Source organism: Solea solea, chromosome 12, assembly GCF_958295425.1.
Source record: "Solea solea chromosome 12, fSolSol10.1, whole genome shotgun sequence".
NCBI classification, from domain to species: Eukaryota; Metazoa; Chordata; class Actinopteri; order Pleuronectiformes; family Soleidae; genus Solea; species Solea solea.
In genome coordinates, this window is record NC_081145.1 from 6,012,457 (window position 1) to 6,027,025 (window position 14,569).

The following is a 14,569-nucleotide window of genomic DNA, read 5'->3' on the forward strand; positions in this document are numbered from 1 at the left end:
ATGAAATAAGCGCTGAACCAAATGGAAATAGCCTTGACACTTGGATTAAAACACCATTGATGTCATTAAAATGCTAAGTGGGTCCAACCAATTGGCATAACCACATTTCACTGGAGGAATGTCAAAGGAGCACACCAGCAGTAGCAATTACTATTAGAATACTGTTAATTATGGCTGATGAATATTTAATATGTGGTAGAGTAAAACAAAGGTTATGTTAATATGGGTTTATTAAGCATTCACACACTATAAAAACGACTGTGTGTTACAGCCGTTGGATGCATTCTTTGGAGAAAAGCCTTTTTTCAGATGAATAATTTTTATCGTCAAACCACAATCGCAACAAATTCTCAACGTGGGTTATCTTTTTTCTCACTATTTTTTAACTAAAGCAAAAAACAGGCACATGAGAGGCAGATAAGGTGCTGATGGGTTCACACAAGAGCAGCAAGATTGTGGAGCTCCTGTGCCCTCTTGTGGTTATTTTAACAGATCTTAATATGTTTGGAAAAATAAAAAAGGTGAAATATGTTTGTTACATCTTTAAGTGAATCCAAGCGTCTGTCACATTGAGAAGCCCTTTGACTTAATGATGAGCCATTTAAGTCCGTACTCAGTGTTAAAACTCACTTTCTTATTTAAAGGTCAACAGATTTGATTGTTTGCATTATTTGAGTCATTATCCTACAGGATAACTTATTTCATGACTCCATTGAATCATCTTTTACAAGAAATTAAGCTAAAAAAAAAAAAAGGTGGAGAGTAAGTGGAACCAGTGCCGGCCCAAGTCTTCATGTGGCCCTAAGCAGAATTTTATTCAGGGCCCCCCGCCCCCCTCCTATGGGCTACACAGTGAGGCCTGTGCATCACTGTTATTGATACAAATGTAACAATATAAATTCTAAACCTGTGTCACTCTTGTTTTTATAACCTTAGCGGACTGTAAAATCACAAAAGTGGCCTGGTATTAGTTTGCACTTTCATATTCGTATAAGTGTGGTGATACTGAATGTGAATTCAAAACTCCAGCTTCAAAATAAAACCAAATAACTTAGGATAAACACTATTTAGAGATCAAAATCTATCTAGATTTGTTTAATAGGAGCGGAGCATTCCTGCAACTGAATGAATCCCATGTGAACTGTGGGGTTTCTTCGCCTCACAGGTTTTTTTGTTCAAGTTATTATTGTTTACATTTATTAAACTGTGTTTTTACCATGCATATGGTATTTTCATTAGGTGTGTCCTGGATGGAAACCGCAATGATTTATGTTCATGATTGTTATTCTGCTTATTTGTGTAATTTCCCACTGCACAAATTAACTTCCACAGAGAGAATACAAGTGTACTACAACTGAAATCATTATTACTGTATTAATACGTTAATACTGTACAAATACTTACAAAATTGAGATAAATAGTTAATAATTAATACATATATGCTTTGAATTAGAGTACAAAGTGTGTATATGTGCACTCATGAAAACACAGGAAGAAGAAGGTCAGAATGGAGTTTAAATTCACAAGCATCTTTTTTTTTTTAAGTCAGGACTCCTGTAAGTCTACAGAGCTGTTTTGCTGCATCTTGTAACACACACACGCACACGCACACGCACACAGCAATTACACTGCTATGACTTTTCTAGGGACAAAAAAATAAATTGGAATAAAAAGACAATAACAAATTTCTGGGGTTTATTTGATTTCATTATCTATCCGGAACCAAGCAGTGCGTCTGAACAAATGGTCAGTGTTTGTGCTCATTTAAACTCAAGGAAAGAGGAATTATATTTGTTTCCAAACCATTCTATAGTGAGCCATGCATTTGCCGCGTATAAATGGACATCGTTCATTACAGTTAACAATGGCATCCAATTCAGCCCGAGCTAATGAACTTCAATACAATCGTGTTCGGTATTAACGAGTGATTTGTTGAGTCTAAGTGTATCATTTTGGAGGCTAATGCTGATGAATGTCTGCCTGTGGAGGCTCTGGTACTTGTAGGGAGCAGAGATGCCCTCGTCAGACACCCATCCACTGCCGTGATACCACACCACCACCTAGTGGCCTCAGAGTAGAGACACACCCAAGTGCAAGCATTGTAAAATATTTTATAATTATAAATTTTAATCTTATCTTTGTGGGGTTCTGGCGTCATCTGAGACTGAGATAAATTCATCACAAAATATAGCCAGACGGGTGCGAGGTCATTGTCACTGTCATTCACGAGTGATATTGTAGTTTTGTAGTTTCATTGTAAAACATGTTTCTGTCAGCCCGTTTATCTCGTTAATCTCGTTAATGCAAAATATACTCTTTATATTGAAAACTACATTGTTTGTGATTAACATAATAATAATAATAATAATAATAACAACAACAACAACATCTGTGTTAAATAGTGCAGGCCAGAGAGCCAAGGAAAGGCAAATAGATTTGTCTGTGTGCTTTAGGTATAGCCCAAAAACTCTTCACTCTTCTCTTTCTCTCCCCCTTCCTGTCCCCCACCTCTCCTCTGTCCCCCATTTTTCCTTTCACCCCAACCTGTCGAGGCAGATGCTGCACAACTTTGAGTCTGGTTCTGTGTTCGCTCATTGTGTGAAATACTGGGTTTCTCTGCCCTGTGCCTCGAGATAATTTATGTGCTGATTTGGTGCTATACAAATAAAATTGAACTGAATTGTGACAACAGCCCATCACCTGCGCTCTCTCTCTCTCTCTCCCTCTCTCTCTCGTCTCCTCTGTGACTCACAGCGTCAGCTGTGAAGCGTTCACTGCTCGTAAAATCCGTTCGCTCACAGAACGTGCGCACACGTACACATTGCCCTGTCTCCAATACTGTAGAGACAATCTGGGGTTCTCCAAATATTGGTGGGGACATGTCCATACACAATCCTATGCCCTTGGTTTTTAGATATATTTTAACAACCCCCACATTTTAACGACAATTTGACTACATTCATGGGAGTCCGACCCCTTTTTATGGGCACTCCCATTGGCTCCCACGCAATTGTGAATTTCTTATCTTTGACACATGATGATTCATGATCATTTTTGGACATTAAAGGTTCTATATTGACCGTGGTATGTCATTAGATATTCCGGAAACATACTGGCTTTACTGATAATAATGGGGCAGCTATTACATTCACAATTTAAAGCAAAACTATGCAGGATTCTCACCCTAATTGAACAGTTTTGGAGTCATTGTGATGGTTAAATGTGTTGTTGTGGGGAGACTGAGGGTTGTCTCCCCATCCCAGACCACCGGGGCTTTACCGTTCCAAACCGTATCATACTCTACCAAACCGAACCACGCCGTGATAGAAACACATCTTATGTAGAATCTATTTAAAAAGTTGATTCTACTTTTATGAAAAATTGCTTGCCTCCCTCCACCATGTTGTAGTTAAAGGAATGAACGCAATTTCTGATTGAATAAACTTTGTCAACTTGACTTTAAATTGCTTGTTGCAGTTTCTGGAAGTGTGTGCTTGCTTAACAAGATACAACCAGATTAAATAGCAAATAATCATAAGTTAATCGGTTCTTGATCTGTGTGACTCACCGACACCCGAGTTGCCCCCAGTAATGACAACAACCTTGTCAGAGAAGTCGCGACCTTGCAGGATCTCCAGGGCAGCCGTGTTTCCGTCATACCGCTTTGGCTTCACCACCACATCCTCGACTGTAAATGCCTGACGCGGATCAAAATACGTCGTCCGCTTGTTGATGTGACTGTAAATGACAAGAGGAAATGGGACGTTATTATAATAAAAACATAATTACAGTCCATAAAGCTAAAAATAAACATGTCCATTGTTGAGAATCAATTAACACAATTCACTTACTCGACATAAATTATCTGTCCTTTTTCATCAGTCTCTTCCTCCCATCCATACGGTAAATCTGTGGAGAAGGACGGATTCAGAGAGGATTTTCTATTAACAATCACTGAATATTTTATCTTAAGTTATGTTGAAATCCCTAATTAGTATAGCACTTTCCAAAAAAAAGAAAATTAAAGCACAACACAAGACACTTAAAAAGACAGCTACCCAACCCCAAGGAGGTAAAAGTAAGATTATAACAGCGTAAACGGTGCTTGGAAATAATTCAAAAACTTTATATATGTTTGTAAATTCACTGAAACAAGTGTATTATGCAAACCTCCAGCACAGCGCTTTCTCTTCCCCGTCTTAGGATGTTCCCACTGTGTCTTCATGTCATCATGGCTGACGGAAAACAGAGACAAACGTTTTTATTTCACATAATTTGCAATTTATTTACATTAAGTTGATTTAGCTGTGCGTTAAAGAAGATGTAGATTGACTGACATCAGTGATGAAAGGCGATGCCTTGGTTAGTTGATGTTATACAGTATAAAAACAAACAAGAAACAAGGTCAAATATACCACATCACTGTTACGCTCAGAGACATTAAACAGATTTAAGACGTGCACATTTTTATACAGGGCCACACGGTGGTGTAGTGGTTAGCACTCTCGCCTTGCAGCGAGAAGACCCGGGTTCGAGCCCCGGTTGGAACAAGGGCCTTTCTGCATGGAGTTTGCATGTTCTCCCCGTGTGTGCGTGGGTTCTCTCCGGGTACTCCGGCTTCCTCCCACAGTCCAAAAACATGCAATGTGGGGATAGGTAAATTGGACACTCCAAATTGACCATAGGAGTGAGTGTGAGAGTGAATGGTTGTTTGTCTCTATCTGTGTGTGGCCCTGCGATGGACTGGCGAACTGTCCAGGGTGTACCCCGCCTATCGCCCGATGTAGCTGAGATTGGCACAGCACCCCCCGCGACCCTCTGGTTGAGGATAAAGCGGTAGATGATGACTGACTGATGATGACATTTTTATACACTGTGGTCATTTCTGTGGTGGCTATCACAAGTCAGAAGACGGAGGAGTCCAGTGTCCAGGTAAGAGGGTCCAGACAGTGAGGTTTCCAGATAATTGAGGACTAATTATGCACGATATTGGACGTTTTGCCATTATAGTGGAGGTGCTTGGGCCAATAACCAGTACCGATACCAATATATATATAAATTTTTCCTTGTGCCCAAATGCAGAGGTCGTTTAGTCTCATGTCGCAGCAGATGTAGATTCATTTTCTTCATTGCGCAAAATAAATAAACATAAAAAATGGCTAATGTTTCAACATGGAGAGTCTGAGAGAGAGTGGCTGAGGAACAAGCTGAGGGTAAAGGTATCAGAAACCTTCTGGAGTGAGTGATCCACATGGTATTATAGAGTTGCGTCAAAGAGGTGATGATCCAACCATTTTCTATGGTTTATTCTCTGCAGGTTGAACGGGGAGCTGGACTCGATCCCAGGTGGCAATGGACAAGAAGTAGGATTCACCCTGGACCAGTCACCAGTCCATGAGAGGGCCAACTATTCACCCTCTAATACACACCTACAAGCAACTGAGTGTCTCCAGTTAACCTAACTCCAAACTGGAAGTCTTTATACTGAAGGAGTAAGCTGGAGTACCCAGAGTGAATATAGATAACAGACAGAATAATTGGATAGGCACTTTTCATCTAATTATAGCCATCATCGTATATTTAATATTAAGTTCATTATTTAAAGCTGCAGTGCCTAAAGTTTGTTGACGTTATTATTCTGCTTCCGTTTGACCAAGAAGCACTTGTCCTGTCAAACTTCTGAGCTGAGATGTCTATCTTGACATATAGCAAGTCACTTCCCATGTGCAGCAGGGGAATCAAGCTGGACAACAAGATATCTGCTTTAATTAGAAAACACAGAAAGAGTCATGTGGAGCTGACGTGCTTCATAAGTATTGTGTATTCTGTCAAAGCCTGAGCAGGACGACATCACCTGCACTGGCACTATGGAACTTCTGGTTTCGGTCCACACCACAGAAAGAACTACAGCATTCTCCCTTATGGCATGTGTAACAATAATCTCTAAAGATTAGCATCATTAATCCACACAGACAAAGAAAATGCAAAAACTATCCAGAAAGGCTTGAACCGAACAAGGACACAGATATGGTTTACGCTAAACTCGACTAGGGACATTCCGGTGAAGCCAGTTGAACACTTACTTAGCATAGTAAACCCATCCATCCTTCGTAGATCTCTCTTCCCAACCAGGCGGTAACTCGTCCTCGCTGTCTGTATCGTCCATACCTGCGTATTTCAGAGCTGCCATTGCGTCACTTGTTTCCGTGTAAACGGCGGAGCTACAGACACAAACCAGAGCTTTTGTACTATTCTGAGGAATTAATGAATGCAGCTGACAGCGGACATAATCACCAGCACACCAGCGTTTCACCCGGCACTTCCGCAACAACACAGTGACGAGTGCCGCGTTGGCTTCTGGGAAATGTAGGCCGAGGACGCATGCGGTCAGATGTCACACCCGCCTGAACACGTGCTGCGCTCAGACTTCTCCCCTGCAGGTGTAGGACGTCACATGTCAACAAAAAATTGGTTGTTGTTTTTTTGTTTATTATATATTATAATATTATAACGTTGATATTTATAGCTTTATTATCAAAATCAACAAATTCAGCTACCAATTGAACGTAATTATAACGTGTGTATATACTGTATATGAACAGTGATTCTAAGGCCCACTGGTGGGCATTGGAGGTATTGCAAGTACATCCCAGGCAGGGCTACAAAGAAGATCCCATTAACCAAATTAAGATAAGATAAAATAATCCTTTATTGGTCCCACATGGTGAAATTTACAAGTTACAACAGGCAACAATCACAAACGGGTAGAAAGTAGAAATATGGTAAGGAAATAAAGACTATTAAATACTTTTAAATATGTGCAAGAAACAAAAACAATATGAAAAACATAAACAACAATAGCTTAGCTATAAACAGCATGTATTAGTAAAACAGTGCACTCAAGCAAGACTGTGTTATAATTTGAGTATTGCACAGGGAGTGAAATATACATTATATTCTTTGTTATGTCGGGGGAATACAACTAAATTAAAAGATATAAAATGTGTATAAAACATTATTTTTAAAATGGCTGTATTCACATTTTAATGATATGTAAACACATGGGGCTTCTCAGTATACGTACAGATAATGATAATTTTGTGAATTTTGTGCAGGTTTGAAGCCCCTATATTCTATAAATCTTCTATAAACTTACAAACACCTATATGTATACACACATCCACATCATACATTCATAATTATTAAATATATATAATATATATATATATAATATTTGTTGTCTGGTGATAACACAGCTGGATGTTGGTTAACCAGATTTAATTATCCATATTGTGATAAAAGGCTATTTTTATATGTTTTTCTAACTACCATTTTTGCATGTTGCAATTTATTCATTTATTTATTTGGAACTTTTTGTTCTTTAATTAATCCCCATAGGACAATTCCTTTCTGCCATTGACCCATCCTCTTCTAGGAACTTTCCTAGAAGTAGGAGCAGTGGGCAGCCACTGAGCAGCGCGCGGGGACCAATGGGGGTATATATATATATATATATATATATATATATATATACACACACATATACAGTATATTTTATATAGGCTTGATGTCGCTGACGCACATTCTGATTTCATATTGCATCCTCAGCCTCAACCTAATTAATCAAGACTCATGCAGGAACTAGTAGCCTACTAGCACACATGCAGGACACTTTTTTTTCTCTGCAGGAGGACTCCCAGACTAATCATAGATATTTTCCATTTCAAAATAACCGATGGGTGCCACCACTCCAGTATATGACCAGAGACAACTGTCTCTCAATGACAAGCTTAACTGGTCTTTACACTTAGCTATTTTTGTGACTTACTCCTCTGATTGCTAGTGTAGGGGGTTCAATTACTGTTTTAAGTGAGCAAGTGAAGGATAAGGATAGTGAGTGTGATCTCTCTCCGTTCCGGCAACTGGCTTCCCTGGAAATATGAAATATGAGACACTTGCATGCTGAGTTTAAAGAATCTGCTGACACTTGTTCAGCTGCTAACTGATTTAGTACAATCCACTGCATTGAACTAGACTCCCACATGCTACAGGCTTTTGGAGCAGACAAGCACTGTAGTGACAATATGAGACATCATGTCCAGCTGTGGACTGCTCCCACACAAATGGAATCCCATTGGACAAACCTGAAACTCTTATCAATGATACAGTTCTCCACCCAAACAACAGGTACCCTTGAGTGATTGTATTTGCACATAAACCACCAGATAGGACACGCTGAAATGCAGTCAGCTACCTCCTGATAGTGTGACTGTGTGCAGACCTTATATGAAATGGATCAGCCCAGTAATTCCATCATCTGTGAAGAGCATCTGTCACAACAGAGCAGCTCAAAATGTGAGACATCCACCTGGGGCAGTCCCTCGAGGCTTAGACCTTGAAAAGGATGATTTTTCAATTTTGATACTTCCACTTTTGCTTACACAAGGGGTGTTGAAACTTATCCTCACACTGTAGAAACCACTGTAAGGACACTTTTAAAGGCAACAGACAAATAAACATATAAGAGAAAGGTTATAAGAACGTGCCCCTAGGCCTCCCTTGCATTTCTTTAGTGTTTTACAGCATTTGCCATCTGTGATGTTGCCTCCTTCTTATTCCTTATGTCTTCCTTATTTCTTGACCAACCTCAGCTGTGTCTTGTTCTTTCCATCTTCTCTTCTCTTGGATTATCCAGCTTCCGTTTGCATCAATTTTGTGACCATTTTGCACTTTTAAACAGGGAGATCAATCAATAGAGCACTTTTCATACCAACTATGAAACTCAAAGTGCTTTACAGGACAAAACAAAGCCCCCCTCTTAACCATCACCCACTACTGTAAAAGACAACAACCTACATAGAACAGAGAAAACTTCAGAATAAATCCAAACAGTCAGATAAGAAAACACTGACTGAAAAAACAGAACAGAAATCAGCAGGGCTAGAAGAATAAATCTTAGTAGTAAATCTGAGTTAATAAGTGGATCTAAATAATTTAATGTTTGTAAAGAGTCAAAATCAGCAGTACAATGTATAATGGAAAGGTAACAGTAGCTCAGAATAGGAGCAGATCAAGCAGGATATAATGGGATACTTAGCTCTGTGATTGCTGGAACCATGGACTTATTATTGGAAGTTAAGCATATGCAACAGCGCGTGCGCAGTGGTAGCAGAAGGGGGAGTGGCTACGAGGTGGGCCGACCAACTGTAGGCAAGTGTGTGTGTTGGTGTGTGGTCTCGTGAACGCAGCACGAAATGTGTGTGTCTTCTCAGCAATAACACACACAGTAACGTGAGACGTGAAAGCCGACGGGGTATTTTTTACTCAAAGTTTTGTTTTGCCGCCTCTAGACTATTTCGATGTTGTTCATTAAACATTCCGCTCGTAAAACGCAATATTTATTGCCTACGAGCCACCGACTTCGTTTCTTCTAAAGAGTGTCCGCTTCCCCTCCCCTCGATGAAGCGTTGCTATGCCCTCTGATTTTATATCCCTTCTTAGCTCGGATCTCGACCTCAATTCCCCCAAATCTCTATACTCTAAAGGTAAGGTGTGACTAAAGGAAGGCTTCTGCTGCGAAACTAACACGCTCTGTCCTGGTTTGAATGGAGGAAATGTGAATGACTTGGATGCTCATGTTAAGCTGGTAGCTAGCTGTACTTAGCTTCTTTTCTGCTGCTAGCTAGCTTAGTTAGTTAGCTGCACTTGCATTGGTGACTAATGGACTGGCTAGCTGTCCATGTCACATGTATAGGAGAGCATGATACGCCGCTGCTGCTCGGCAAATTGTAGCAGCGAGACTTGGGATCACACTGTCGTGATTGGATGTGTTATTCTGCTTTGGGTGCATTGGTAACTAGCATTATGGTAAATCCATAGTAATAGCGAAGCACAGCTCCGTGAGGTCTCCTCAGACACCACATTGTTCAGTGGCACAACGGTTCCTGTAGTTGTGAATGGATGTGTGCAAATATTGTGAGAGAAGGTTTGAAAAGTTGTCCATATGTGTTGCTTTGCTTTTGAATATTGTTGTTTTGGATTATGAGTGGGTTTGAGTCACAATCACTGCCCTCACAGAAAGAATGTAGCTGTAATTTGACAAAGCTCAAGGCTCATTCTCCCCTTCAGGCTACGAGCTGCTGCCACAGGAGCCTCAAGTCCCTTAATACATCCTTTTTATTGTAATTGGATTTGGACACGTGTCAGCCAACTGTTGTGTGATTTATCAGGAGGGTGTCGCTGTATCATTTAGGAGCTAGACTGTTAAATCGAGCTGTGGTTCGCTGGATTAGTGGGTGTGTGATGGTTTTCAGTAGCAGTCAGTGTTTCAGTGAAGTTCCTCCATGTCAACAGCTGTGTGCAGACACTTGTCTTGTAATCTACTCAGTGCTGTCAGACACCACGCTATTTCTTATTCATGAGTAAGTCTTGAATGGCCTGTGTTGTGTACTGGTGACAATATACAGTATTGCAATACAGTACTCGCAATTGGTGTTGCCAATAAGTGGCTAATATAGTCTGCTAGCTGCTCCAGGTTAAATCAAAACATGTTTAAATGGTGTATCTTCAAAATGTGAACAGCTCTTGTTATGATCATTTTTATGCTTTTTGATTCTTGGAATATAATTATAGTATTTACAGTAATATATGATATTATTGAACATCTCAGTGAATTGACCGTGGGACTTTCCATTGATTGGTAATGGAGACAGTTTTCTCAAGTTCACTAACATTCAGTCATAGTGATTTATTTTGAAGTGCCACAAGGGGAGTCTGCATCTTTCCAGTCATTTCTTCATCATGAGTCAGAACTCATTATTTATAACAATCTTTTTTTTTTCTGAAATATTCTCATTCACATCTGAAAGTTTTTTTTAGTGCTGCATGTTATTTGTGTAACATGAGTATGTTTTATTTAATGTTTTATGTAATTTGTTTCCTCCATATCCCTCCATAAGCTTTTAGAAAATGTGTGCTCTAAAGGCTTACAAATACAAAGCAACTTAAGGTGATTATGGACATGAGGCCAGCTTGCTAATCTAAAATGGAAACACTTTTATAATGTATTTTTACAGTTATCTTAATAGTACTGTAAATGATATGATATGAAATATTTCTATGGTCTTATGCCGAGCGTACTGTAACTCGTAAAGTTGTTGTGGAACCTGAGATGCACAGATTTATGCAACTTGATAAGATGCTGGCAAGGGCTGCATCTTAAATGTGAATATTTTCTGCTTTATTTGCTCCATATAACAAGGAAATCATTTAAAGGGAAGACATCATATGGACCAAGCAACTACATGATTAATCGAGATAATAATCCACAGATTCCTTGATTTTTAAAATAACTTAATTGTACGGTTGACAGACAGCAGAGCTTCCTCTATTGCCATTCGCCCCTTGGTCTAAGTCTCTAGACTAGAGTCTATATTTTGATTGCAAATAGTTGACAAATACTTTGGCTATAGAAAGCAATCAGAGAGCACAAAGCTTTGCCAAGGCTGCTCAGTTCCCCACAGTGTAAATAAACTCCCCTTTCTCACAAGGTTAACGTTTCAAAAAATCTGGATCTGTGTCTAGATCACCACTAAACTCTAATCATTTCTTCCTTGGGCCTGAGCCTACATCCCCAGCAAATGTAATCAAAAGCTTTTTCAGTTATGCTGCTCACAGTCAAAAACATGACTTCCTTAGTAACTAATATCTAATACAGCATTTACCTGCCTGCTGTGTGACCTGCTAGTCTAACATCTGCCTGGCTCTATATGTATAATGTACTCATGAGCCAGCAGAAAGCATTGCTCTCTGACGCTGAAGATGCTCATATGATCCTGCCATATGTTCACACTGTATCACATGATGGCCGTTTATTTATATCTCAGTAATTGGGTGTGTGTTCGCATTGAGGTCAAGGTAGCAGACTTGCTCATTAAAGATCGAGTAGTCCTCATGTATATTAGGCAGCAAGTGAGAGAGAGAGAGCGAGGGCAGCTGGCCAAATTGCATTTTTGCCTGCCTTTGTACTTTTCACCATTTAGCTCTTTTGGTTCAAAATAAGGCACGTGTGAAATGTCAGACTTCAGCTACGGAATCTGGCTGTTTTAAAATGTGGAAATAAGTATTCAGTGTTTGCCAGATATTCTAGTCAATGCTTAAGATCGGTCTTGACTAGCAAATCTGAAACAGGCAACACAGAGGAAATTTGGGTTCCATTAACCACGATTACATAAAATTTAGATTTAGGGTATCAGATTTTTATAGCTTAAATATTCTTTGTGCATCTCACATTCACTGTCGCATAGTTCTGGGCATCCATTGTCAAGAAAAGGACATTCTTGCTTAATTTAGATTATTCAAACTGAAATATACACATTCATAGGCTCAGGCTATTTTTACATGTTTGAGAAAATAAGCTTATCTCCCATCAGAGAGAAAAAAAATGCATGCTGCCTTGCCACTTGCTGAGGGGTTATCTGTTTGACCTCATCGCTGTTTTCTTCCCTCCAACTTCAAGTGTAAACATGCAGGGAGATTATATTTCCTAAATGCTTTATCTTTCACAGTTTACACAGTCTCTTATCCACCTCCATGTTTTAAGTCTTTTCATTTATGTGAAAAGAAAACTCAGATGATGATTTCACTGTGAGGGAGAGAGGGAAAAAAGAGAAGCTTGTGCCATAGCATCAGTTGGTGTGTCTGATTAGATTCCATTGTGTGAGACTCACAAACAGGTCATGCATTACAGCTCCGGTAGAGAGCAGTTACAAAATGATCCACCGTGGATTAACCAAGGAGATTGAACGTAAGCAGTTACTGTGTGCACACCATAAACTCATCTAGCCTTCACTGTGTTAGGTTGGCAGCAGAAAAATTCAAAAGATGGACATTTGAAAATCTGTATTGTTTTTTGTTCCTTAACAAAGCAACAGTGGAAAGACTAAAAATGATTACGTTCATTGTGAAACCACAGTCTACTTTTGTTGTGTCCTTTTTAAAAAAAATAAATAAATACATTTCCTTCATTATGACTCATTTACCGCCAGTCACCTGAAATATGTGAGGAAAAATGAAAGTCCTTCCTTGAAACGATCGTTTAAAAACAAGCTGCCTCATAACTTGAATGTCACGGACACATTCATGTCTGTAACTGCACCATTGTGAGCTCGGTCAACCACCTACTGTGTTTCAGTTAGATTAAAATGCCAAACTTTGAGGGAAATATAAACGTTGGTGGTGTCTGTGTGTATTTCAGTGTAGATGTAACCAGAGAAAAAGGTGTGATTTTGAGTGCAGTGAATAGGTTATTAGGGTTCGAGCAACAAGGTTGCAAGAAACCTATTGAAACTGGAAGGATTATTAGGGTTCGAGCAACAAGGTTGCAAGAACCCTATTGAAACTGGAAGGATTATTAGGGTTCGAGCAACAAGGTTGCAAGAACCCTATTGAAATGCAAAAGATTATTATTATTATTATTATTATTATTCCTAAAAGTAAATCGCATTTTTGAGGCCTTTCCCATACCCCAAAACTCACAGATTTTTGTGACCGCATCAATCCTGGTGTAAATTTACGTCTGAAAGTCGTTCGGGGAAAATGCGTGGAAAATTGGAAGTGGGAGGGGCTAAAAAGTCACGCAAAAAACTTCTATTAGGTCAACTCATGTCGGGTTTAACGTACGTGAACGAAACTTGGTACACACGTTCACTAGGTGGGGACGGTCAAAAAAGTCGATGACGACTTTCCCGTGAAACCTACAGGAAGTCCGCCATCTTGGGTTGATTGGCGATTTTTGGGCGATTTTGGCGAATTCGCAGCAATGGTATTTGAACTATCTCCTCCTAGAGTTTTCGTGCGATCACCTTCAAACTTGGTGAGGTCCCTGTGGACCAGTTGAGGAGCTCACGGTATCAAAAGTTTTTTCAAATGTCGCACGGCGCACGAGATAGGGGGCGGCAAAGTTCGTGATGATTCTGATGTTTCGCATCAGAAAAACAAAACTCTTATAACTTTGCGAAGGAAGGTCCAATCTGAACCAAACTTGCTATGATTGATGATGGGCCATGGCTGAAGACGTCTATGAAAAAACGGTGAAGTTTCAAAACAGCGCCTCCTTGTGGTGAAAGAAAATACACAAAAAAAAAGTTTTTTTACGATTTCGGGAATAACTTTTACACAGATAATCGTACCGAACTCAAAATTGGTGACAACAGTCTAAACACATGGTAGATGATGCGTGATCAATATGACGACAAATCGTTAAACGGTGTTGCCATGGCAACGACGCAAAGTCGGATTTTTGGGACAAAAAATCAAACTGCTACAACTTCGTGAATCCTGGTCCGATCTGAACCAAACTTGCTAGGATTGATGATAGTCCGGCCCTAAAGACGTCTATATGAAAATATTCAATTTCGAAAACAGCGCCCCCTGGTGACAGCAGACAATATGACAGCTTGTATTTCAATTATCTCCTCCTAGAGCTTTTGTGCGATCACCTTCAAACTTGGTGAGATCAATGTGGACGAGTTGAGCATCAAAAGTTATCAAAAGCTTTTTAAAATATTGT

General features: G+C 39.6%; 2 protein-coding genes across 3 annotated transcripts in view; one reads left to right on the forward strand and one right to left on the reverse strand.

The window, feature by feature from the left end:
* The window catches only part of wwox (WW domain containing oxidoreductase), a 174,125-nt gene extending 167,791 nt beyond the window's left edge, over nucleotides 1-6,334 (reverse strand). The window contains exons 1-4 of the mRNA XM_058645288.1: nucleotides 6,084-6,334; nucleotides 4,171-4,235; nucleotides 3,852-3,909; nucleotides 3,569-3,738 (exon numbers count right to left, since the gene is read on the reverse strand). Coding sequence (XP_058501271.1) covers nucleotides 3,569-3,738; nucleotides 3,852-3,909; nucleotides 4,171-4,235; nucleotides 6,084-6,190 — 400 coding nt within the window. The 5' untranslated portion in view covers nucleotides 6,191-6,334. The remainder of the gene's footprint in view (nucleotides 1-3,568; nucleotides 3,739-3,851; nucleotides 3,910-4,170; nucleotides 4,236-6,083) is intronic.
* A 2,880-nt stretch (nucleotides 6,335-9,214) lies between these two features.
* The window catches only part of nfat5a (nuclear factor of activated T cells 5a), a 28,770-nt gene continuing 23,415 nt past the window's right edge, over nucleotides 9,215-14,569 (forward strand). For both annotated transcript variants that reach the window (XM_058646527.1, XM_058646528.1), the window contains exon 1: nucleotides 9,215-9,545. In XM_058646527.1, coding sequence (XP_058502510.1) covers nucleotides 9,473-9,545 — 73 coding nt within the window. In that variant the 5' untranslated portion in view covers nucleotides 9,215-9,472. The remainder of the gene's footprint in view (nucleotides 9,546-14,569) is intronic.